We start from the raw sequence: 26,237 nt of genomic DNA, 5'->3' as shown, positions 1-26,237 counted from the left end.
TTGGACCCCCATAAAACCCCCACCAGTGGTACCACACCCTTCAAATCCAGTTTGGCAAGAGCAACGTTCCTGTAGCTCCTCTAGTAAAGCATGAGGCCCGAGATCGTTTTAAAAACAGGGTTTATTCTCAGTCATCAACCAACACGTGAGAACTGAAGACAAGGAAAATAAATGAACAATCACATGAATAATGCTAATGCACAGTTTGTAGCTAAATGTACACAAATACAACAATAAATGGTAAACGGTCCTCATCTATAGTGCTTTTATCCAAAGTCCTGACAGTGTTGACTGACATCCACGCAGGGCGACAGCCAGCTCGTCAGGAGCAATTAGGGTGAGGTGTCTTGCTCAGGGACACCAGGCACTCAGCTACAGTTGCCAGCCAACCCGCTCTACCTCCTGAACTAATGCCCCCGTATTGCAACAATAATAGTAGTAGTAAATGCACCACCAAAAGGGGCTGAATCTTGTCTCTCTTCTCTCTTCGTCTTCTTAATATGTTGTAACTCTTTTTTACTACGACTTAACTAACGAGTGTGGAGACAACCCACCGTGTTATTTCTCCCTTTTCACGCTCAAAGGTAGGAAACAAAAAAATAATAATAATAAAATGAGAATGTATTAAACTGACATGTGGGCAGTTACAGTTCCCAAATATAACAAATAATTCTGTTAAATACATTTGAATGAATCATTCAAAAAGTGAAAAATTGGACTTTGGTGACCCTCCTCTCACCCAAACAGTAAGGAATGTTGATTCTGCCTTCAGACTTGTGTAGTACAAACAACAATGAACTAACACAGCCTTCTATCACTATGAGAACAGAAGTTATGGGCCTCCAAAAATGCTAACAAATGAAATGTGTCAAAAAGGGGCGTGGCACTTGAAATTCAAACGGACGCCACGGGCAAACCGTTAGAGATATTGACCTGAAACTTCAGATTCCTTTGTTTGGTAACATAAGGCATATTTTCACCGCTTTTCAGCTAAATCTGAGAGGTGTCATATAGACATATATACACATGCCGTTAGTTAGAGACACCAGTAGAGGGCGCCACCAGCTCGTCCTTCAATAACAAAAGTCATTAACTTTCCAGTCAGAGAAGGAAGCCAGATGATGAAGAGTGGAAGTAGGGAAGCCAGATGATGAAGAGTGGAAGTAGGGAAGCCAGATGATGAAGAGTGGAAGTAGGGAAGCCAGATGATGAAGAGTGGAAGTAGCAGCAGCAGACAGATCAGGACCAATCTGTACAGACGATTCTGCAAAGTGTGGATCCAACTTCCATCATGTCTTCTGTATCTTCTCCCTGAGAGAAACATGATTATATGGTGGATAATTATGGAGAAACATTTCTATCATGTCATTTCATACCGCAATATCAGTATGTTGTGAATTCATACTAATATTTCTATATTATATTATATTTCTCCCGTATAATATCTGCAACAAACAATGAAACATTTGAATGAGTAAAAGTAAAAGCTTACGTGTTGATAGGAGAGGTGGGTTCTTCTTTAAAGGAGTCATCACCTGGTTTTATACGTATCCAGCCCCCCTTGGATCGCTTTGGATCAATTCGTAAAACTTATTAGAAAAAAAAAAAAAAATTTTAATCAAACATTGAGCTTGTTCTGACCCTTTTTCGTACTGCGATTTTATCACGCGAGATTACGCGCGAGGTTTTGACTGGTCCGGATGTGCATTGTATAATATGTAATGAGGCGCGCGTTGATTCGCCGCAGGAAGGACAGAGCCGGGGGGGCTTGCCTGCATGCAGACTCCAAAACATAATGGCGGCGCTTCGGCGATTTCAGGTAGCGGACGGGGCGGGGTTGGGTGGTGAAAGAGGGGTGGGCTTATGCAAGTAGCCGCCACGGTGACGTCACCGAAGGCGCAGAATCAAAATCTCGTGCTTTAGGAATGCACACCCTTGTGTGCTATTCCTGTTCGGAAAAAGAGCAGAAGCGAAAAAACGGCGCCACTTTCAAACTCCAGCCTTTCAGGCAAGTTTCAACTGAGGTCAAACACAGATATGCATGTTTTAACAAGAGAAATTGCGATTTCCAGGTGATGACTCCTTTAAAGGTTATTATCCGACCTATTGACCCTGAACGTCTCCGAAGACGTCTCTGGAAGAAAGATAATCACACAATTACACACAATAATCCCATAATCATCACATGTTTATGTCTTACAATCTGTACTCATTATATTTAAACCTTGTTATGAATTTTATTTTACAGTGTTGTTATGTTAGTATTATGTTTTACTTTATATTCTTACTCTTAGTCTCATGTGGTTGTATTTTACTTTAATGTAACTACATTTTTATTGTTAAAAACTCTATTGTTGCACCGGTGTTAGTATTACTTCTTATGTACTCTATATTTATATTGTTTATATGTATAGTTCTGATGTTATTTCCTTCAGGATTAATACAGTTCTGTCTTATCTTCTGAATATTTACTAACCCGACCTGTTTGTGCAAAATGTTCATGAATGCAGTTCCATTTAAATGAATTAAATCGTGGCTTACATGCGTCTCTTGGTGGAAATCAGGGACGGGACTTTGTGATGTGATGCGGCTCGTTCTGGAGGACAAGAGAGGAAGGTTAGAAGTTCAGTAGAATTCAGTTCAGCCTCTTTTTACAAAGTGCTTTCCCTGAGAGAAGCTCCCCATGTTCATGTTACTGACTTATAATAATAATAATAATAATATATTATAATAAATAATGTGTGTCAGACTGTTGTCTGGCGGCTCTGAGGAGAGATGTTAACTGGTTGTTTTTATTGTTAGAAATTAATTTGAAACTCATATCACCTTTGATCTTCGAGCGCCGCCTTCTCCTTCACCACCGCCGCCTCCTCTGGCTGATCCATCATCACGGTTCACCTGTCTCACCACGGCTCACCTGTCTCACCACGGCTCACCTGTCTTACAGAGCACAGAGGTGTCAGAAGTACAGACAGTACTACCTTCTGGTAGAAGTACACACACTTGTGTTTAAAAAAAACTCTGGAAAAAAACATTTCTACAGGATGTGTTCTCTGTTTTTTGGTGGTGTTTTTAGACTAACGTAATCTGCTTTCATATAACTTCTGCATGCTAATGCGGATGCTGTGGTTTTGGTTTGTGCTGCACAATTCAGTTTGCCTTCTCCTGAAAACACGAAACTGAAAACTAACGATGAAGCTGCATCAAATCATGTTACTGAACAGTAAACGTGAAAGTCCTGCTGTGCTGTTTTAGTCAGATTCGCTGTTCAGTTCAGCCAAAGATCGTCGGGAACCGTTAACTACATCAACACGAGCCACGGGGGTCGTAAACACGGCAACACACACTTCAGGAGACGGATGTCCATAAGTCCGTCATGAATCCACCTCCGTTTTTTCATGAATCACTCTTATTATCGTCCCCCGGTAACATTTAGCTCGTTAACGCAGTCTTTAACCCTCCTGTTATGTTACGGGTCAAATTGACCCGTTTTAAAGTTTGAAGATCTAGGAGTATATCAGTATAAAACTTCTTCTGCTTGCCTTAATTAGTGTAATCAACATATAATATGAAAATGGTTCATCTCACATATTGGCAACCACCCCCTGCATGTTTATATGACATAGATACTGCTCGGGTCAATTTGACCCAGCAGTCAAACTGGAGGTAAAAGGGTGTCAGAAATGTATTTTTTTCTTTGCAACTGTGAGACATATTTCACTGCAATCACACACAGGTGCAGATGTTATGACTTTTGACGGGAACCATTTCTAGAGAGGAACAGAAACCAACCATGATCCTTGATTACAATGCCACCAAAGGGTAGACAACTTGGACAAAGTAACAGGGTCCTACAGCACCAAACGAATGACTGTGCGCTGGCCATTGGTCATCTTTTATAACATGATAGATGGTCAATGGTCCTCATTTATATAGCGCTTTTATCCAAAGCCCTTTACAGTAATCACTGACATTCACCCATCCATACACACATTCACAGACCGACGGCGGAGTCAACCACGCAGGGTGACAGCCAGCTCGTCAGGAGCAATTAGGGTGAGGTGTCTTGCTCAGGGACACCAGGCACTCAGCTAGGAGGAGCCCGGGGATCGAACCAGCAATCTTGCGTTTACCAGCACACCTGCTCTACCTCCTGAGCTAATGCTAGATGTATCGGCCTACAATGCATTTGTCATCTGGACTGAGATCTTTCCTGACTGGAATGTGGCGCATCTTTCTTGAGGAGCTGGGGAAGGCGCTTGTGACACCGCACATCCAACGAAGGCAGCACCTGCCAAGGACCCCAGCCGCTGCAGCCACGGTGAGGGAGATCCAGGAGAGGACTGCACCAAATACTAAACCAGTTCGTGAGGTAAGTAAGTAAGTCAGTGTGCGTGTGTGTGCGTGTGTGTGTGTGTATGGGTGTGTATGTGTGGGTGTGTGTGCGTGTGCGTGTGTGTGTATGTATAAGTGTATGAGAGTGTGTTGTGTTTGTCTTGGTATCAGCAAAAACACACCATAGTAAAGTAATCATGGTCCTCTTGTTTCTAGGTTGCTGCTGAGGGAAAGAGGAAGAGGTAGGCCAGGCAAAGTAAGGCATTTAGGGGCCAAAAATAGAATACATTGTAAAATAATTTTTTTCAGCTCAGATAATTTCTATGAGGTGTCCAGAACAACATACTAAAAGTCCTAAGAAATCCTAGTTGGGGAAATATGTTTAATTCTCATCAATCCGAGATGTGTGCCAATAAGGCGAGACATCAATACACCCCAATGGGGCAATTTTTTCCTTTAGTCCTATCAAAATGAAACTTTACACAATGAAAGTAACCATAAAAATAAACATTTTTCGTATTACAAGTTTCTTTGAAAATACATTTTAATATGCAAATGAGCTATACACTAATCGTACATGCCCACAATACACCCAAATAGGCTAATTTGTTTTCCTTTACTCCTACCACAATACAACTTCACATAGTAAAAGTATCCATGAAAAGTAACTTTTTTGTATTACAAGTTTGTTTTGATATGAATTTGAATATGTACATGAGCTCCATACTCATTGAATATCCAATCATCCTACTGCCAATGCAATGCTGCTTTTAGACTGGCCTCTAACCTGAAAACTGGCTGGCTTGGTAGCACCTACCAGGGGTATAACCCCCGCCAGTATAGTCTTCAGGGTCACGGAGGCACACAAGCCTCCCCACCACGACAAGGTAGCAACAACAGGGGAGGTATTTTTTTTGTTGGTGTTTTTTATTTTTTATTTTTTAAAGTTTTTTTTAAAGTTTTTTTTTAAGTTAAAAAAAAATCCAGCCTGGATCCTCGACCCCTTCTCTATGGCTCTTGGTTCTGGAACCCCCTATATCAGTTCCTGGTTTGTTCTTTGCTTAGTTCTTCCCCTCTGGGTCATATTCATCTGATAAAATCAGGCAACTGTGAGTTTGTGCAGCTTGTACCACGACATTCTCCACAAATGGAAGTGCAAGGGAGTCCATGTTTTTTGCATGTGCATCTATTTGTGCTGCAGTCTTTCTTGCAACTACAGCGGACTACATCTAGTAGTTCTGATGGTGCCACAGGCTGATCGGTCATTATTGGCATTAATCTCCCATCCAAAACATGCCACCCCCAGTCTTTTGGGTCCATATGTTCACTTCCCCCTTTCCACTCCATCAGTTGGTAGAAGACCCGAAGACTATGGAACTTTGCAGCTGTTGACGTTGGGGGGAGAGTTTGAGGTTCCACTGGAGATGAGTTCTGAGTTACTTTAACACAGATTCGCCTGTATCTCAGCATATCCAGTGATTCATCTTTTTCGCCCCCATACAGTGCTACTAGAGCTTTTTCACCTGCTGCAAAGATTATGTCTTTTTCCACATTTTCCTTTGACTGGCTGAACACCGTAGCTTGTTCGAGAAAGCTAGTGTCATTTTTTACTTTTTTCAGTGCCATTCCCTTTCCTATGCCAAATAGACGAGACGTAGAATCACAGCCTGAAATGGCATGGAGAAAGAGGAGATTGTCACACACCTTGGGACCAAGTAACTCCTACGTCTGCTTTTAAGGTGCCAGGTCTACATATGGGCCGTTTAGGAAATAATTCATATTTGCTCTAACATGTTATATCATACTGTCTTACAAACACTACTATAGTCACGCACATATACTACTATAGTTACACACACTTACTATCATACTCTCTCACAAACACTACTATAGTCACACACACTTACTATCATACTCTCTCACAAACACTATTATACTCAAAATTACTAAAACAGGAAGTTAGTTTGTTTAAACAGGAAATAGTATAAAGCCTCATTCCTTGGTGCACAGCTCTGGGAGCTTACTGCTAGCTAAATGGAAGCTGTGTGGGAGAACTGAAATCAAGAAGGCAACTTTATAAGTACAACTTTATAATTTTGTAAGTAGCTGCAGTTGCAAATATGATTTTTCCACTAATTTACCTTCTTTTTCAAAGCAACTTTTTGTTAGCAGTAAATGGTAATGAGGAGAGTATTAGGATTTTTTTCACTAATGCAATGAGGTGCCTTCAGCACATTGCAAGGGAAACTGACAGAGGCGGATATGACAGCATGATTTTGGATCGGTTTTTCTTTGAGCTTAATGGATATGCACGGACAATTTTGTTCTTTAGCCAGCAGTTTGAAGGAGGTGTCGATCAAGAGAGCTTTGTAACACTGGAGGCCCTACATTTATGTTTTTGTTCCATCATAAATTCATTTCAAAACTCAAGATCACTGCAAATGAGCCAAAGGGAAATGTTGACTTCAAGAGGCCCGTCCTCCTTGACCCGCCGCATTTCCACATCGACCGCGCTACGTGAAGGCTGTTGATTACGGTTCGAAATTTCCGACATTGTGGTTATCACATCGGAACGGGTTAAATGTTATTTAAAAGTCCAATTGCCTCATTGACACGGTCCCGGTCGACCATTTTCACATGTTAACATCATAGACTGTATACATCCATGCAAATTGGTCATCTTAGAGGAGGCGGGACATTGTCCTTGAGATCCCGCTGGAGAGACACATCCGGTACCTACACCCGTGATGAGCCAATCAGAAACTGAAAATTCAAGTTGACTTCCGTCTCTATCAAACTCTCTCACACACACTACTATACTCACACACATCACATATTATTCTCTCATACATTCACTATTATGTTGTTCCATCCATAATAGCGTGTAAGAGAGTATGATAGTAAGTGTGTGTGACTATAGTAGTGTTTGTGAGAGAGTATGATAGTAAGTGTGTGTAACTATAGTAGTAAGTGTGTGTGACTATAGTAGTGTTTGTAAGAGAGTATGATAGTAAGTGTGTGTAACTATAGTAGTAAGTGTGCGTGACTATAGTAGTGTTTGTGAGAGAGTATGATAGTAAGTGTGTGTAACTATAGTAGTAAGTGTGTGTGACTATAGTAGTGTTTGTGAGAGAGTATGATAGTAAGTGTGTGTAACTATAGTAGTAAGTGTGCGTGACTATAGTAGTGTTTGTAAGAGAGTATGATGTAACATATGAGAGCAAATATGAATTATTTCCTAAACGGCCTCTCATATCTACAGGCCATCTGACGATGTCAAGACAAGCATGGCCTGTGCGAAATGTGCAAAATTAATTTGCATAAAGCACAGTGTGATGACATGTCACTCGTCTGCTGTGTAGATGTACAGACACACACACACACACATTCATGTTCATATTGTGATTGCTTGTTTGTTGTATTGCGATTTTGTTCATTTCTGGTTCACAGTGCATGTATGTAAAACAAAATTTCAATGTTATATTTAAAAGTTATGTAAAACTATTGTGATTTATATGTTGGTCTTTCAAAAGTAATAAAGTAGTAAAACATTAAAATAAGTTTGAACATGTATTTTTTTAATGAAAAATCTTTTACAATCCCACATGTCGTTCTCTACATTCTGAATCAACAAGCATCGTCATTAGTCGTGAGTTAGCGTCGTCGGTGCACGTTTTGTTGCCAGAAGTCATGTTTTCTGAGAAACCGGCAAAGTTTCGATCCAACTTCCATCATGGGTCTTCTGGATCTTCTCCCTGAGAGAAACATGATTATATGGTGGATAATTATGGAGAAACATTTCTATCATGTCATTTCATACCGCAATATCAGTATGTTGTGGATTTATACTAATATTTCTATATTATATTATATGTCTCCCGTATAATATCTGCAACAAACAATGAAACACTTTAATGAGTAAAAGTAAAAGCTTACGTGTTGATAGGAGAGGTGGGTTCTTCTTTGAAGTTTAAAACAAAATCCATTGACTGACATCTCCGAAGACGTCTCTAGGAGAAAGATAATCACACAATTACACACAATAATCCCATAATCATCACATGTTTATGTCTTACAATCTGTATTCATTATATTTAAACCTTGTTATGAATTTTATTTTACAGTGTTGTTATGTTAGTATTATGTTTTACTTTATATTCTTACTCTTAGTCTCATGTGGTTGTATTTTACTTTAATGTAACTACATTTTTATTGTTAAAAACTCTATTGTTGCACCGGTGTTAGTATTACTTCTTATGTACTCTATATTTATATTGTTTATATGTATAGTTCTGATGTTATTTCCTTCAGGATTAATACAGTTCTGTCTTATCTTCTGAATATTTACTAACCCGACCTGTTTGTGCAAAATGTTCATGAATGCAGTTCCATTTAAATGAATTAAATCGTGGCTTACATGCGTCTCTTGGTGGAAATCAGGGACGGGACTTTGTGATGTGATGCGGCTCGTTCTGGAGGACAAGAGAGGAAGGTTAGAAGTTCAGTAGAATTCAGTTCAGCCTCTTTTTACAAAGTGGTTTCCCTGAGAGAAGCTCCCCATGTTCATGTTACTGACTTCAGAATAATAATAATAATATATTATGATAAATAATGTGTGTCAGACTGTTGTCTGGCGGCTCTGAGGAGAGATGTTAACTGGTTGTTTTTATTGTTAGAAATTAATTTGAAACTCATATCACCTTTGATCTTCGAGCGCCGCCTTCTCCTTCACCACCGCCGCCTCCTCTGGCTGATCCATCATCACGGTTCACCTGTCTCACCACGGCTCACCTGTCTCACCACGGCTCACCTGTCTCACCACGGCTCACCTGTGGATGTGGATCGGGCTGTCAAAGTCTGAAGGGAAGAATCTGGTGTGGAGGGAAACAGGGCATTTATTTAGACATTTATTCAGAATTCAGAACAAAATTGGAAGAGAATATAATAGAAGCTGTAACAGAAGAATACAAGTGATTTCTAGCAGAATGAGAATCGGTCTCTGTAATTTAAATGGAACATTGTTTTTAATGGTAAACCATCAAACTGTGATGGATGTGGGGAGAGGTAACTGTGGAGCATGCTCTATGTGTGTGCAGGAAGTAAGAGGCAGAGAGAGGACGGATGGAAGATGGACTTCAGAGGGCTGACACACTGTGATCAATGTACAGATCAGTTTGAAATATGGAGAATCAGCGGAGGGCAGAAAACTCATTTTGACATTCCTGATTTTGACGACATGGTAGCAGGCCAAGAGGTTGTGTGTAAACATGCAAATGAGGAAGCTCGCCTTGACGGCCAAGTGTCGGCTGGCGGAGTTCAGAGAGAGACAACGGATAAACAAAAGAAGTGTACAAACTTCTTGGTTACAGAAACATGGTGTATTTATTTTATGAGGTTATGATCAAATAGAGCTCTGAATGAACAACAGCTGAGCAGAAGCGCTTCTCGACGGTCGCGGACAAAAACGAGTTTGGTCTAAAAAAAGGGGGGCAGCAGCGGAATCACAATATTAATATATAAATCCCAATATATATTCCAATAGTTGTTAAAAACAGAATTTCGAATCTGAAAATTAACATTCGAATCATATGAAAAAAAAAAAGACGCGCACCATCAGCAGCAACGGGGCGATGTTCCCCTGACCGTAACACATGCCCACGGTCAGCCCCGTTAGCTGTAGCAGTGCTGGGTTCGAGTGTTCTGTTTGATCTGAGATCGACAAGGAAGTTTAGTCTCATCGTGGTTCTAGTAACCCGTCGTTTGCGGCTCCTCTCTGGGTTTTATCCGTTGTTTGAGTGAACCAGCACTCGTAGTTTCCCTGCTTATTAAATACCTTTAATTTACCAACAACAACGGGTTTGTGTTACTTCTCCTCCCCTTTAAGAGCTGGGTCTTAACATGGTGCTGAGATAAAGCCTTTATGCTGTCGACAGAGTCTTTAATGCAAGTTTGTACTCACCTGTTTGTTGATGTTACTTGTAAGGTATCCGGATGGTGATTCCGATGGTGATTGCCGTCAGCGGATGGTGACAGCAGCGTGCGCCTGTGACCTTACAAGAAACACGGACGAGACCAACGCGGACCAGAGGGGCGCCGCGGCGACCAGATCTAGTTTAATCTACGTGATAACAGTGAAGTGGGTCCGTTTATAGAAATGTGAGATAACACGTAGCGGGAACATCAGGTTGGATGTGAAGGAAATGTAAAATGAGTTGAAATGTTGACGTATGAAGAGTTAACACCGGCAGCGGACTCCCCTGCTTATCTAAAGGTCCACAGGGGCGTTTTTAAACATTGTCTGTGAGTCCAAGAAGTGAGTAAATATTTGTCCAACGGTACCACTCTCCGTAATACATCCCTGGATACTTCCTGATCCTGTGGTAGACTTGACATGGCTTGACAAAAAGAACAAAGATAAGGACTTCATTCTGCACCAACAAGTAATACAGACATACATAGAAAATAACTATTATAGCTGTATTCAAATTTATACAGATGCTTCAAAGAACTCAGCTAACAAAGTTGGTATTTCGTTTATAGTTCCAGAATTCAACATAAAAATATGCAAACGAATTACTGATGGATTGTCAGTGTATACTGGAGAGATGATGGCAATTTTGTTAGCATTACAGTGGGTTGAAGAGGTGAGACCTTTGAGAGCAGTGATATGCTCTGATTCAAGCTCTTCATTAATCAGTATAAAGAATAACAAGTCAGAGGGCAGACAAGATGTGTTAATAGAGATACAACAAACATTATATAGAAATCAAATGATGGGGCTCAGTATAATACTTGTATGGATACCACCAGCACATATAGGAATTAGGGAAATGAATTAGCGGACAAAGGTGCAAAGGAAGCAACAAAAAGGAATCATACGGACATGGAAGTTCCTTTTAGTAAAACAGAAATGAAAACTACAATAAAGTATAAATTGAGAGAATGGTGGCAAAAGCAGTGGGGAAAAGAGCAAACAGGAAGATGGTTTTACAGAATTCAAAGGAGAGTTGGCATGATGAGAAACACGGGGAGAACCAGGAGAGAGGAAACAATAATATCCAGGCTACGCTTTGGTCACACAAGATTAAACAGTACATTATTTAAAATGAGAAAACACAACTCAGGAAGATGTGAATTTTGTCAGGAGGAAGAAACAATAGAGCATGTTATGCTTTATTGTCAGAAATATGATGTTGAGAGAAGAGAACTGGTTTTTAATCTCAAAGAAATCAAGGTGAATTTATTTTTTATTAATAGAATGTAGGAAAGTCCCGGTCCACACTCCATACCAGCTAAGTTGTTTGTCAACCGCCAGAAAACATCACAAAGAAGAAAAAGAAGAAGAAGAATTTCGCGCGCCTTGTATATTTTGCCTACAGCGCGAAAGATGAAGAGATGTGCAGAGTATTTATCTGGTTCAACTACGGTGGGGCTAACTCATACGACGGTGGGGCTCAAATCAATGTCAGAATCTCAATGTGAATATATAACAACACCCAGTGGCGCTGCTAGCCGGAATCCAGTACGCACTGGGAGGACTTTTTTTGAAGGTGGAAAAAAAAAAGTGATGCTGCTGAACCGGGCCGGATTGGAAGATTCAGCGGGCGAGATATTTAAATTATGCAAATCAGCGGGTGACACCAAACAACGTCTGCCCAAGCAAGTCAGAGCTTTTCTTTCTCTCAAACAGTGACCTGGAGAGACGCAGCCGCATTTGAGAGGACGATCGTGCGTGTGTGCGCAATTACGCATAGCGTTTGTTGGCCCCTCTCCACTACACAATACAGCTCGGCTCTAGTCTCGTCACCTCTCTGCTGCTGAGCACTGTGGGCCGAGCCGATGCATGTCTCTCTCCCCGGGCCGGCAGAGTTATCATACCGTACTGTGCGTGCGTGTCCAAGCGTGTGTGTGCGTGCGTGGAGTGCTCACAAGCGTGCGCTTGTGTTTAGGTCGGGGATGGAGGGCACAAAAAACTATTTGCACCGGGGCCTATCACCATGATATACACTACTGTTTCACTGATACTGAAAACATTAGATTTTGTCTTAAAAAAGTATTTTTCCATTTGTTGTTGTATTTGCCGTTTCTGTGCGTACATTGTATCAGTTCAGTCTCATTAATAATGAATGCACAGAGAAGGATTCACACATGTATTTTGTGATTTATATATAAATGACTCTCTTCTCACAAATGCATTTCGTTTTAAATAAATGTAATATTAATCCATAAATATAAAAATATTTGCAATTTTCATCAAAAATGTATTTGTATGTTGTATGTTATATACAAACTGTTAAACTTGAATTTAAAAGACGCTTTTCATTTGTGAACTGGATTTGTTTGTGGATTTTTGAGCCAGGTACCCCTCGTGGGATTGCAGTCATGTGATTGGCTGAAAACGAGGGAGGCATCTGATTGGCTACAGAGAGTTCCTTGTTGAAACGTGCCTGTGTGTGTTTTGTTGGACTACCGTTCGGCTAAGGCCGCCACAGCTTTTTGTATTCCTTTTAGTGTCTGACTTTTATCACGTGTGTATATGAAAAAGTGTGACCTGTTTCCCAAGTAACTTGAACTTGTAGTGGTGTTTATTATGGTATTATTATCACAAATACATTTCGTTTTAAATAAATGTAATATTAATCCATAAATATATGAATTCAACAAATATTTGCAATTTTCATCAAAAATGTATTTGTATTTTGTTACATTTATATACAAACTGTTAAACCTGAATTTAAAAGACGCTTTTCATTTGTGAACTTGTTTGCATTTGTTTGTGGATTTTTGAGACTGACGTGGCTGCATTCACAAATGCGTCCTTTTTTCAACAAGGAACTCTCTGTAATGAAAAGGTCTGTGCGCCATCAGAGCAAAAGCCCACACAATTTTCCCATTTAAGACCGTGTTCGTTTAAGTAACTGTCCATGATCTTAAATAGCTCATCAGCCGTGACTCTCTTTGTTTGCAAAACAGCAAATCCTCACACATTGACTCGCTGTTCACAAAGCGGACGTATGAAATAAACAAGCTGTCTTTATTGCTGTCGGCAGCCTCATCCACTTGCAATGCAAAACGTGTTTCTTTTATTTTTTGTATGAGTTGATCTTCAAGATCATTTGAAATGTCGCATATGCGCCTCGCAATTGTGTCATTTGAAAGAGGGATAGTTTTCAATTTGGCTGCGCTTTTCTCATCCATCATAACTGTCCCCATGTCAAGAGCAGCGGGCAAAATCAGCTGCTCAGCAATTGTATGTGGCTTTTTGCATTGCGTCATTCTGTATGCAACTTATATGAGGCCATTTGTGCTTGACAGTTAACTGACGCAGCCTTTAGCATGCGCTTTTCGATATTCTGCCAATTTTCTTTGAAAGAAATCCAGTGGCTTGGTAGCGTGACTGGGGTGTGTTGTCTCCAGGTGCCTTCTTCTTTTGTTGGGTCTCATGCTGTCTGCTGCTAACGGCTTCAGACACACAACACACTGGTCTCTCCTCTGCACCGACCACTGAAACCGTAAATCCGAGACCAAGATAGCTTTCGTCATATTTTCTTTTCGGTTGGATTTCCGGTTGACTTGGCCCCTCTGTCTGGTCTTGTGTGTGTGATGGTGCTGGCTCTTTTGTGGTCCGTGTCACAAATGTATCCATGTTGCTCCATGTTACCGGCTACTTTGTTGTCCCGCTGCAAATATTGGCCCGCTGCAACTAACATTCCGACGTCAATCATTGTTTTTGCACTTTAGTTCCAGGTTACATTTTTCTCCGGTCTCCTAATGCTTTTTAATAATTGTAGCTATTAATTATTACTGTGTGCGTGTGTGTGTGTGTGTGCACGTGCATCAGTGGATGAAGGTATACGACCTATTCTAATTTTATGCTTCCTGGTTTCTTTTGAAAATAGATGGCCTGTCTGATGACAATGAGTCTGTGGATGAAGAGGAAAATGAAGATGATGATGTATCAGAGGAAGATGGATGGTCATAGATGAAAAGAAAGGGAGCTGCAAGGTACCAGGATGCAAAGGTACACCTAAAGCCAAGTGCCAAAAATGTGTCGTCCACCTCTGTTTCACATCCACCAGCAACTGCTTCCTGAGGTTCCATACAGAATAATATAGACTGTGCGTTGTAAAAAAGAGAAACACCGATTCAATCAGTACCCTACAGGAACACACATTCAGAAACACAAACACACACTGCAGATAATCTCTAACCCACTGATTGATAAACCATTTGTGGCAGATGTTTGTTGAAATTGTTGTTGTTGAAATAAAACTTCTTCTGATGTATTTATTGCTTGTTTGTTCCTCATTCCACTTATTATATAATATAGAAAACCGAGGAGGGACACATTTTCTGATTGATACATTATTAGGGACCCCCAAGCTCCCCAAAACTAGGGTGAAATATTTTTTTCCTCCTTAAATAAAAATTCATGCCATAGAGGGTTAAAACTACCTGCAACCTGCTAGTTGGACCGGACAAGAGGCAGTGCATGTTATCTGCAACTGCAACAGTGTGTGTGTCAGAAGAGGCAAGAGGGAGGGGGGCGGGGGATAGACTGATCCTAGGCCACCACACAACACAAACTGCAGCCAAATAAATTGTATTTCATTCCTAAAATTAACATAGACCCATATACCTACATGTAATTAATTGGGTTATGTGAAAAATGTAAAAAAAAAAAAAAAAAATCTGTGTCAATCTCCGTGAATTTATTTACGTGATGTCACGTGACTCCGGTTGATTGACGGGCGAACGGACGGTGTTGGCAAAAGGTCATGCAAAAGTGAATGATGTCGAGTCTTCATCTTCATCATGGATAAAGGTAAAAGACCAAAGAAGCCATCAGGTGCCCAGTTCAGAAAAAGAAGAAAAGAAGAAGAGGAGAAACGGGCAAAAGATAAAGGTATGCAGATTTCTCAACAAAAAGATTTTTCAAGCATGGTTATTAGATCCTGTGGAATCCTTGTGCAATTTACATAGGTGTTTATATACTGTATTTATTTATCTTGTTTTTTCTCTGTTCTTGTTACCTTTTTGTATTAAAGATGATATATATTAAAATAATACAAATAATATAATATATTGTTGTGTTGGTGTCAGGGTTTGGGGGTAAGTTTTTTTTTTTTTTTTTTTTTTTTGGCGACGAGGTGGGGGGGGGGGGGGGGGGGGGGCGTTGCAAGGGATGGTTCGCCCAGGGCGTAAATCCAGCCAGGACCGCCTCTAACTGCAAGTGTAAGTTGTCAACATGTTCGGCATTTGTTCTTCCTGGGTCACGTCAGCTAGATGTTCGCTAATATCAGTGGTGTCATTTACATTTGTGTCTGATTGCGTGTACGTGTGTGCGTGAAGAAAAGAAAAGTGGATACAAGAGACTTCTTTAGGAGTCAAAGTGTAAGTTACTTCAAGGGTGTATAGGTAGAGGCTCAACAACACAGATATTGAATAAAAGAGAATATTTAATGCCAAAGAGATACACTTTTTAAAGTTATTTTTAATTCTTATTTGCATGTATTTGTGTAGAACAGAGCAACGGTTTAAAAACACAAATAAAGAAAATTTGTGGTGGAAATACAATAAAACCTCAGATTCTAGATGATCATGTGGTTTTATAATTATAAAATATAATTAATTAATATTAAGTAATCTAACCTACAACATCTCCATGACGTGAAATTATGATTGCTAATGCAAAAAACCGTCAACTTTCAGGAGTGCTGCCTTGGAGCACAGTTCTACATGAGGTCTAGTTTCCATCTGAAGCGGATCATCGTGTTAAAATAAGAGAAATAAAGAAGGAGGAAGAAGACAGGCTGTGTTCAGTGCTCCACCTAGTGGTGGAACGAGTGCACAACAAATTCACAAACGTTAATAATAATACTTATTAGGCACATTTGTAATATGATTGCATTCATGTAAGAAAAGACTCACTTAAAAATGTCATAAATAAGCTTATTAAAAAAAAGTAGTCTCTTATAGAAACAGGATATTTTGATTAAGTGAATGGGAAAATATAACGTCTTTAATACATTTTAAAATGTGTCTAATGTAATTAATAGCCATTTATTGTTTTCATAAATGTTGAAACTATTGTGTTGTTGAAGGAGATGTTTTCACAGGAATATAAAATAGTTATTTTAAGAGAGAATTAATGAGAAAAGGCTCAGATTCTTCCTGTGTGTCACGGAGGGAGAAAGAATTCACTTTAATGAAGAAGAGTGTGAACAGGAACAGGACTGAAGTCCCAGCAGAGCCGAGGTGGACCAGAAACAGAACCGGGTCCCATCAGAGCCGAGGTGGACCAGAAACAGAACCGGGTCCCATCAGAGCCGAGGTGGACCAGAAACAGAACTGAGTCCTCTTTCAAATGAACACAAATATAACAGAGTCCCGTTTTCTGTTGGTCCACTTTAAGAGGACTGAGTTTAAGTCATTATTTTGAGAAAGTTTCTTTTTTTTACACTTTCCTGATCAATTAAACTATTTTCCTCAGGAAGCAGCAGCTCCTGAATCACACATGGATATTTCTCTTAATTAAATTCTGTTTATCTGATAACGGAGGAATCTGCTTTTTCCAAAAAGACACAATCGTCACCACAAATGTACAAACACTCGACTTTATTCTGATCAGAATAATCCAACATGGGGTGTAGAAGCGTTCTCGGCAGAATAAATGAAGCGTTTTGGATGAAAAGAAAAAGAGAAATGTCTGTAAGGAGGGTTTAAAGTGCAGGTAGGAACGCAGTCCGAGTCTGACTTGGAACAAAAACTCTTCATTAACTTGTAAGCGACGGGCGGCACACACAATATCACAGTTGATCATATTAACTAACCAGCAGGAGTACAAGTACAGATACAAGTACAAGCTTAACTATAGGAAACAAAGTCTTTTTTTACTTTTTACTCGTTACTTCCCACCTCTGCTAGTTAACATATTGGCCCAACAATCAACCTGGAGACATTTAAAGCTGCTTTACTCAAATGTAATTTAAAATTTAATTACTATAATGAACATTCATTGTTAGCTTTTGTGTGTTTTTGGTGTACGGGGTCAAAATGACAAATTCAAATGGGAATAAGTGTAAATATCACCTGTAAAGATCTGAAGTTATCATGTTATGAGCCAATAGGATCACTTCTGCTCCAGCTGTGCGGCCGCCACGCCCTCCTTCGTAAACAAACGGGACGACGGAAGAACGGACCTGGAAAAACCTTGTGAAGGTAGAAAAAAAAACCATAAAAAAAAAATATCTTCTGCTGCATTCGTTCTGTAAAAAAAAGTAGCGATTTTAACAATTGATTTTAAATTCTTAGGTGAGCAGCGTATAAAAATAAACTTTGTGATACAAAGTGGAGGTGCTGAATGTTTTCAATGATAAAAAAATGGCCGACAAACTTCTGTTCAAAAAAAGAAAAAAAAAAGAAAAAGATTTTAAAGTTGTTCCTTCAAGCAAGAAAAACAGGGAAGACACTTAAAAAAAAAAGAAGCTAATTATCGTAAAGCTGGTAATCTTCGCTAAATACAGATACATAGTGTTAGCAACCTTAATGCAAACATTTAAAATTTAAAGTGTGTATTTAATCTCACGTAGGGTTGTTCGGAAAAAAAAGTCTCATAAAAGATCCACTTATTAGCTTTTTCAGGAGCTTTCATCTGCATCTCAAGGTCTTCTTCGGACGCCATGTTGTGTCACGAAGTTCCATTTTGAAATTTACGTTTAAATTCACAAATACACTTCATGCTCAAGCTTCAGCTTTAAAAACGATGCAAGTAGGTGCACACCTCGTGTTAAAGTAGGAATAGTTAACAAAATAGCTCGTACAAAACCTCCAATACATGAAACTACATTTAAAGCGTTTATTCGTCTCTGCTTGTGCTTCACTTGAACCAGTGAAGTCTGTCGTTTCCTCGGACGCCTAAAGACAGAAATCTGTAAATAACCGGAGCAGAGAGGAGAGTTATTAACGTAATAATTCACAGCCAAGAAACAAAATAACTACAAAAAATCCAAATATCTCGTTTAAATGGTGGATAAATCTGTGTTGTTCTTTGCATTTCAGGAAGTACTGTGTTACCAAAGTCCTGCTTGCTTCTGCTGCAGTTAGGGAATACTACATTTCCCAGAATGCCTTTCACTCCCCTCCTTTTATGGTCTATTTTGACGCACATCGCTGCTTTTGTCTGCGTTAAAGGTGGTTTTAAAAGGCGGATTTTTCCTTTAACCTGCGAGACGCTTCATCTGGAAGATCTGGGTTCAAACCGGTTCGAGCGTCGAGCATGCATCCTGCTGAAGGTCCCATGAGCCCCCTACTTGGTGGCGTTGGGCCGACCCTCTTGTGTAAAACGGGGTCGGCAAAATGACAAAATAAAAAAAAATAAAAAAAATCTGTAAAAAGTGTCTCGTCATCACTAAAACCATCACCAAAACAAACTGCAGAATATAAAAATGCGCGTTCCTCCGTCTGAAGTTGTACTGCATCTCTGAAGTTCTGAACAATGCTTTATGAAAGTGTGTCACGTTTGGTGTGTGTGCTATAAGGTCAAAGTTCAACTTGGTATCAAAAGGATCACAAAACAAAAAGCAGGAATTAAAAGCCTCCCGAACTCAACAGACAGGAAGTTGTGTCGGGAAGCTTCGTTCCGCGTTCATGTAGGAACGATAACGCTGCATGCCCTGATTTATGTACGGATCTCTGAAACAAAGGAAATACAATCAGCCGATGTGGTAAACATGGCGTACCAAGTACTGCTTAGTGAGGTAATTAAGTGTTTATAGAAACGTGATAAGAACTGGTATCAAGACCCGACGAGGAGTCAGACGGATGAGCGGGATCAGATAATGTGTTAATAAAAAGCAAACCCCCAGGCGGGGCCGGGGACAGAAACACTTGGGTGTGTGCTGCCTGGAGGTCGGTCTTGCAGGCGGCCTGCACGGGGTCACTGGTCCTGGGCCTCATACAGCAGTTTGGCCGCCTGTGAGGAGAGACGGAGATAAGAAAGAAACGCGTGTTTGATGCAGGAAGGGAAGTCGGGATGGGACGATAAAAGCTTGATATAGTGGAGAAAATAACCCCTGCTTTTAAAAAAATAAATAAAAAAATAGGTCTCTAGGAACAGGTTACTACTAAACAAAATGACGTGTCGTATCTGTGTTGCAAATTTAGTTTTAGGGGATTTTTGATGATTATTGGCATAATATCGTGCATCATAATTATTCTGACCAGGATAATAGCAAGTCACACGTCTGCTGGTTTACTACAGCGATATGAACCTAAAATGTGTGTGATTTAATATCAATAACCAGATGAAAAGGATGCTGAAATAACTCCATCATGATGGTGATCAGTAAAAAGTGCTGAGTCATGCTATGTTAGGTCTGTCTGTAAGACAACAAGCTAACTACTGTTAAAACGCTGGTTTTCTGAATGGAGTCTGGTTGATGGATGCTAGGCTACGCTAACATTGTAGCTGCTCCATCAACACTCCAAATAAGGTCATCTAGACATAAATACAGCAGAGACCTTGTTGTTTGGACCACAGACAGTCTCTGGTTCCTCCACATAGTCTGGTCTGGACTAATGTGGGCTACTATCTAGACCTCTGGAGGACCCCAGACCGCTTGCGTGGTGTCTGTCGTACCTTGTGCATCGCGGCCAACCACAGCGAGGCCGCCTTCTTGTCGTCTGCTGCCTCCATGCGGAGCTGCTGGGCGTCCTGGGAGCCCACGGGCTTGTAGTGGAGCAGCATGCCGCTGGCCCGCGACGTCCCCCCTACACACACACACACACACACACACACAACGCAGAGACACATGACACACGACACACGACACACGACACACACACACACACACACACACGACACACACGACACACACACGACACACACACGACACACACACGACACACACACACACACACCTTCAGTATGACTAAGAAAAACAAGACTGATGTACAAATAAACGTATTTGTCAAAGATGGACTTTTGTCTCTGAGGCAGCAAAGAAGAAGATTGGAGTCTTCAGCTCAGACTGGATGACATTTTCAAGAAAGCTATCTTGACATTTTAAAGTCTAACTTTTTCTCCACAAAAGGGATCTGAGGTTTAAGTTTGACACTTTCTAAACGCACATAAAAAAAATTGGTCTGTTTTCTGGCTCTTAAAGAACAGCTGAAGGTTTGTGAACAAAATAACAAATCAAAAATGTCAAGATATAACTTTCCCCGATGAGAACAGCCGAAACGATCTCAATAACAAACCCTTAAAAAAAAAAAAAAATCATGCGACAACAAGATGTCAGGGAGAATAAATACAAGGATTGGTGGATTAGAAATCAAAGAAAAGAACCAAACCATGCACTGAGGGAATAACTGACATTTGTGGAGATTTATTTTTCCACACCGAGATGCTCTTTGGCACAAAAACACGAAGCAAAGCGGTATCTTTGGTTTCATTTACAGACATGCCAGATGAAAAAGAAGAAACCACACGACACCAGAGTGAACCAACGCTAACCTTCAGAGATATACTGACTGTCCAGCAGACTGGTGTAAGTGTGAATGTCATTCTCTGAGGCCAGAAGAAGACGAAGAGGAGGAGGAGGAGGAGGAAGAGGAGGGGGGGTAACAGAGTCAAAGCAGCAGAGAGGACAAAGAGTTTGTTAGGGTTAGTCAAGAAATCTCAGTTGGTTAGAAGATCCATCACAAGGAAGGGTGAAGAACTTACAGTAATTTAAACAATAATAAAGAAGCCCACAACATGCATTTAGGGGCCGTTTCCACGACAACCTAACACACAAAAGTATTTTCACGTTCTGGCCGTTCGTTTAGATGACAATGCGGTTTTTTTTTTTGAGGGGCTGCAAATAAAAACTTTTGAAATCGGGTTCTGGAGTGAAATCTTTTAAATGCGCAACTCAAGCATCGCCTTGTGAACCATAAAAAAAAAAAACATCCCCGTGGAAACGGTGACATCACAGCTCCACTTCAAGGAAGAAGACAACAAAAATGCTGAGCTGCGTTTGTCTTAACGATTTGCTATAGATTTGCTGCACATGTGACCAGAACTAACTAATAGAAAGTGTCACCGCCATCTAGTGGCCTTGCATGCACACTGCAGCAGTTTAGCGTTGGAACACTTTCAAATGTGATCTCACTTTTTAAAAAAAAATTCACCTTTTTAGTGAGACCGTTTGTCGTATAAACAAAGCATGAAATTCTAATTAAAAATATATATATTATTTCCTCTCACCTCCTGGACTCTCGCCGTCCGTCAGAATCTGCATGCTGGAGATCCGAGAGAACTCCACCTCGAAGTGACTCTCGCCGTCCAGGAAGAGATACCTGACGTGAGGATTTAAAAAAAGAAGACACATTTGATTAAAAGCTCTTCAAGTTCTTTTTCAAACAGGAAGAAAGCAGCTCAGTTGCCCAAACATAGAAGCGAGCTGGTTTTTTATTTTCTGGCTGATGTTTCAAACCTTTGGTTGTTGGAGAGGCGGCACGTCATGGTTTCGGACTTCTCCGACGTTCCCAAAGTGACGACGAAGGCGCCACCTGGAAACAAGAAAAGACGGGATCATTGGAGTCTATCGGCATCTCAAATAAGCTGCACGATTAATCAAACTTCATCCGAATCACAGCAATTCTCCAAATCACAGGAGGCGCAAATATTCGTAACAGGCGGAAGGTGTAAAAATGTGTCTCTCGTGACCTTTTTGTCTGTCTTTCTGTTTCTGCTGACCTATCGATAACTCCGTGATCAATAAAGCGGGAGGCTTTCCATCACATTTCGGCCGGCGTGCTGCAGCTCCGGGCTGCTGATGGATTTTTCATTGAGAGCTGCTGCTGCGTATTTATAGCCACACTGAACAACACAATGGATTACCAGGACTCAGCTAGATGACTTTATAGTATTTTCTGCTTCCTGTGTGGGAACGGTGTGTGTCATGTGACATGTCTGAGGTCATAAAGTCACATACGGAGAGTTTTAAATGCCCAGATACGCCATCCTGTCTGGGTTCATAATATGCAGGGTTCCTACACCTTCTCCAAAGTCAAATTCAAGCACTTTTCAAGCATTTCAAGGTGCATTTCCAGCCCCTTCCAGCTGTGGTAAACTCCATATTTGTACCAATCCAATGGTCAGTATTCAGTCTACTTATTATGTCACTTGTTCATCACATTAAATGAGATGTTATTGTCCTCTAAACAACCAACATGATGTTTGGAGACAGCTTTTTACAGAAGGACCACAAATGAAAGGAAAACTAATTCCACTAACAGATCCACAGAAATATAATCACCAACTATTTTCATCATCTGTTCATCATCAAAAGTCATTTTTCATAAAGAAATGTCACAAAATGCTGTTTTCAAATATGCGTACGATATTAAAACCCCTTTATTCTACTTCTGATAATAAACTCCTTACCTCCCAGAAGCACTTTGAGCTGCTTGTCGTAGAACTCCGTCTCTTTCTGGGACGCCAGGCTGCACTCGGCACACTGCCGCACCGGGTCGACGAAGCACATGCGGGGCAGCGCCACCTTCTTACTGCAGCACTTGTCACAGAAACACCGACCGCAACGCCGACAGTGATGCTGCAGGAAACAGGATATTTATGCATGAAGATCTTCAGTCCTCAGGAGGGCATTAAAGGTCAAATCAGGCTTTTTTTTTTTACATAGATGACACAAATACAACAATAATAACTCTAACCCACACAGAGCAACGATGGTTGATCTCAGCAGAAACTGTATTTGAGCTTTTAAAGCTGCTTCAGACAATCTGAATCACTTTTATCAGACGTAACTGAGGTCGTCTAGTTTGACAGCGGACTGGAAAATGTCGAGGACAGGACTTTTCTAAAAGTGGACAGGAAATGAAACTTTCCGGCTACGTGCCTCGATTTAATGGATTTACTCAATTCAAATTAAAAGCAATGAACAATAGACTGTATGCCTGGATTCTGGTGTGAAGTTTTAAGTTGGTAGCGACCTGTCAATCAGCAGGTAAGCCCCGCCCCCTAAAGCATCCCCTGCTTTCTGGTCTGGTGGACTCTAAATGGACCATAATGTACTAAATGAACATCATGCTGGATTGAAGAAGACTTGAAACTAGAGATTGAGACCATAAACTCATGTTTACAATGTTTACTGAGATAATACATCAAGAGAGAAGGAGGCTAAAGCCGTGATTCATTGCCACGGTTGCAAAAACACAACAGACCTTTCTTCTGATGAAGTCAAACTTGGTGTCACACTGCATACATCTCGGGCACTGGGAAACGGGAAGGAGGACAAACAGGATGTTACACAACATGCTGACACAGAGACTTGCATATTTCTCCAAACACGTTATATATTAAAGAGGACTAAAACAACAAATATTCACCTTTGAGAAGTCAAAACCATTTCATTTTTGGGACTTTAAGTGTGTTTTATGTGTTTTTTCAATGCTGCAAGCCAGATTTACCATGCAGGACAATAGAAACTGAGCTAAAGTGACAGATTTTTTATCATAAAAGGAAGGAGAGTGAGTAGCAGAGGAAAACGCTTTACTGCCTTTTTTTTTTTTTTTTAGCAACGTGCGGATTGATCCAAACATTTCCTGTTCTGGGATCGATTCCCATATTAAAATATCAATATCTCAACTCAAAACAGGTCCTGAATCGTGAACCATCACAGGCAAAGAGTCAGAGAAACTAAACTATCATACTAGTGCTGGGCGGTATACCGGTTCATACCGAATACCGGTGGTTTTTTTGTTTATGATATGCATTTTTCATATACCCCAATACCGGTGAGTGTGTAGCGTATGAACGTCGGGAACGCAGAGCGGCGGAACGTCGCGCCGCCGGACATTGTTTGAGAGGGGGCTGTTTAGCAGCTGCACCAAACAAGCAGCATGCGAGAGCACAGCCTGTGTTGAGCGTAAGATGCGGTGAAAAAATAGATAAACACGGCGAAAGTTTCTTTTTGCCGAAACTTTCGCCGTGTTTATCCATTTCTTTTTTTCGCCGAAACTTTCGCCGAAAGTTCCGAACGAGCAAGCAATGAAACAGAAGAACTTGTGCCGAAAAGAGGAGCCGTGTCTGTTGTTTGGAAATTCTTCGGCTTTAAAAAATCGACGTCGAACAAACAACAATATTCTGCAAATGCCGTCGGGCTAAAGTTGTAGCCGCTGTTCGCACTGCGGGAGAAGAGACGAGTCAAATGTCACTCAAAGACGCGTTTGCTAGGGGGACTGCCTACGACAAGAAAAGCAAACTGTGGAACTATTTATTTTTTTAATTTATTTGTTTCAATATTATTTATGGATGTTGCCTTAATTGATGTCCAGTGGATAAAGAAGTCTTCATATTGCAGTTACAGGAGACGTATTGTTTACATTGTGTAGCCAGTTGGTTTACAAAAGATGTTTTTTCAAGTTGCAAAACAATAAAGGGTTCTGTATTTTGACTGCAACAGTCATGCATTCTGATTCCTTCACATCATTAATGCTAGTGTGGACATTAATGTTTTTCTACAATATTCACTCCTTATGACATTAAAATATGTCAGTCCAAGCCAATTTACTGCAGTAATTATTCTCTAAATTATTAGAAAATTAGGTTAACACCCAGTCGTGCTTGAAAAAAAAAATACCGTCAAATACCGTGAAACCGATATCATTTTGAAAAATACCGTGATATACATTTTTGGTCATACCGCCCAGCACTATATCATACAGAACAACAGGTTGCCAGATCGGCATTTAAAGCATAAATACAATAGCTATAAAAATACAGAATAAGTGTTGTTGCACTTCACTAGTGTCTGAGCCTTTTTAAGTTATACCTTGTATTCTGAATGCAGGATTTTTAGATGCACATGGGTTTTTTTCCATGTTGGTATAACTTGTTTTACTTTAATAAAAGGCCACAGATATCCTTTTGCATATTGTTTACATTTTCATCCCAGTAAAACCAGCAGCAGCATAGAAATCATTAACTGGCTGGTTCGGTGTCAGTCTGGTCAAAGTGCCTCTGAGCAGACAGCTGATGTTTGTCTTTCTTCGCCTCCTCCTGTAGTTTGTTTTTCACTGCACGAACACAAATAAAGACAGCCGCTATGTTAGCATAGCGGTTAGCTACACGACGAGAAGCGTGGACGCGACGTCAGCAGTTAGCTGACAAACTAAACAGCGGATGTTTTTGTCACTTTCACTTATCTAAGTCTCCGACTCCACCGTTGTCTGACAGCTAGTTATAACAGTTAAACTAGCTGGTTAGCTAAGAGGCTAGCTGCGTCAAGCTAGCCACATTTAGCACAGAAGAAACCGGCTGTTCTGAGACTGTACCTCGAAAATAAAAGCGCTTTATACAATAATAGATGTAAGCACACAGTATAAAACAGTAAAAACAGATACAAACAGTTTAAAAGTATTCGTAATTGTTAGCATATATGCAACAGACGTTCTGTGTCTAAATATCTTTAAAGCAATGCCCACCACAATCAATGTTTTCCTTTAACTTTCAATTTTGTTGGTGTAATTTCACAAACTGCGCGTTTTATTTTGAAAATCTCAACCGGAATAGCCTTGTTTAGTATGGTAGCTAGCTTCTCGCCGTCTGCTCGTCGCTCCGATAGCTCCGAGCTGTCAAAGAAACGCCTCACCTCTTTATCCGGGACCCACTGCGGCTCGTCCAGGGAGAAGGGGCTGTTAAAGGCGCCGTTTTCCGGGACCATGCGAAGGCCGCTGGGGCTCCGGACGAGCTTCTTCCCATCGGGCACCGCGGACATTTTCCCGTTCGCAGCCGTTTCTCCTCTCGGTACAGTAGAGTAGACCTTCTGGCCCCGGACTCCGTGTGGACACGCCCTCCATAAGAGATTGACGGGGCGTCGAACGAATCAGAGCGC

The 26,237-nt window shown here is 40.6% G+C and overlaps 2 protein-coding genes and 1 long non-coding RNA gene across 4 annotated transcripts; all 3 read right to left on the bottom strand.

Moving 5' to 3' along the window:
* Positions 1–600: 600 nt before the first annotated feature.
* LOC311015414 (uncharacterized protein) lies at positions 601–9,182 on the bottom strand. Its single transcript, XM_084012639.1, has 5 exons — positions 9,036–9,182; positions 8,753–8,807; positions 8,272–8,345; positions 8,042–8,090; positions 601–1,264 (listed from the first exon to the last, which is right to left on the bottom strand). The coding sequence occupies exons 1-5, from the start codon at positions 9,095–9,097 to the stop codon at positions 1,037–1,039; spliced, it is 468 nt and encodes a 155-aa protein (XP_083868765.1). The 5' UTR covers positions 9,098–9,182; the 3' UTR covers positions 601–1,036.
* Positions 2,080–3,010, bottom strand: LOC311015420. Its single transcript, XR_014597352.1, has 3 exons — positions 2,827–3,010; positions 2,542–2,596; positions 2,080–2,134 (listed from the first exon to the last, which is right to left on the bottom strand). It is a non-coding gene; the product is annotated as an uncharacterized lncRNA (long non-coding RNA).
* An 8,567-nt stretch (positions 9,183–17,749) lies between the features above and the next one.
* Positions 17,750–26,167, bottom strand: zfyve21 (zinc finger, FYVE domain containing 21). Of its 2 annotated transcripts, XM_084012633.1 has the most exons (8): positions 25,995–26,167; positions 23,566–23,616; positions 22,769–22,937; positions 21,816–21,891; positions 21,587–21,678; positions 20,852–20,905; positions 19,976–20,106; positions 17,750–19,309 (listed from the first exon to the last, which is right to left on the bottom strand). In XM_084012633.1, exons 1-8 carry the CDS (start codon positions 26,118–26,120, stop codon positions 19,274–19,276), a joined length of 735 nt encoding a protein of 244 aa, XP_083868759.1. In that variant the 5' UTR covers positions 26,121–26,167; the 3' UTR covers positions 17,750–19,273. The 2 variants fall into 2 exon arrangements, with proteins under 2 accessions (XP_083868759.1, XP_083868760.1); XM_084012634.1 differs by lacking the exon at positions 20,852–20,905 and having other exon boundaries at positions 25,995–26,166.
* Positions 26,168–26,237: the final 70 nt, after the last annotated feature.

Source organism: Eutrigla gurnardus (assembly GCF_963514095.1).
Source record: "Eutrigla gurnardus genome assembly, chromosome: 7".
Taxonomy (NCBI): domain Eukaryota; kingdom Metazoa; phylum Chordata; class Actinopteri; order Perciformes; family Triglidae; genus Eutrigla; species Eutrigla gurnardus.
Note: the sequence above shows the minus strand (reverse complement) of the source record. Positions and strands in the feature narration are given on the sequence as shown.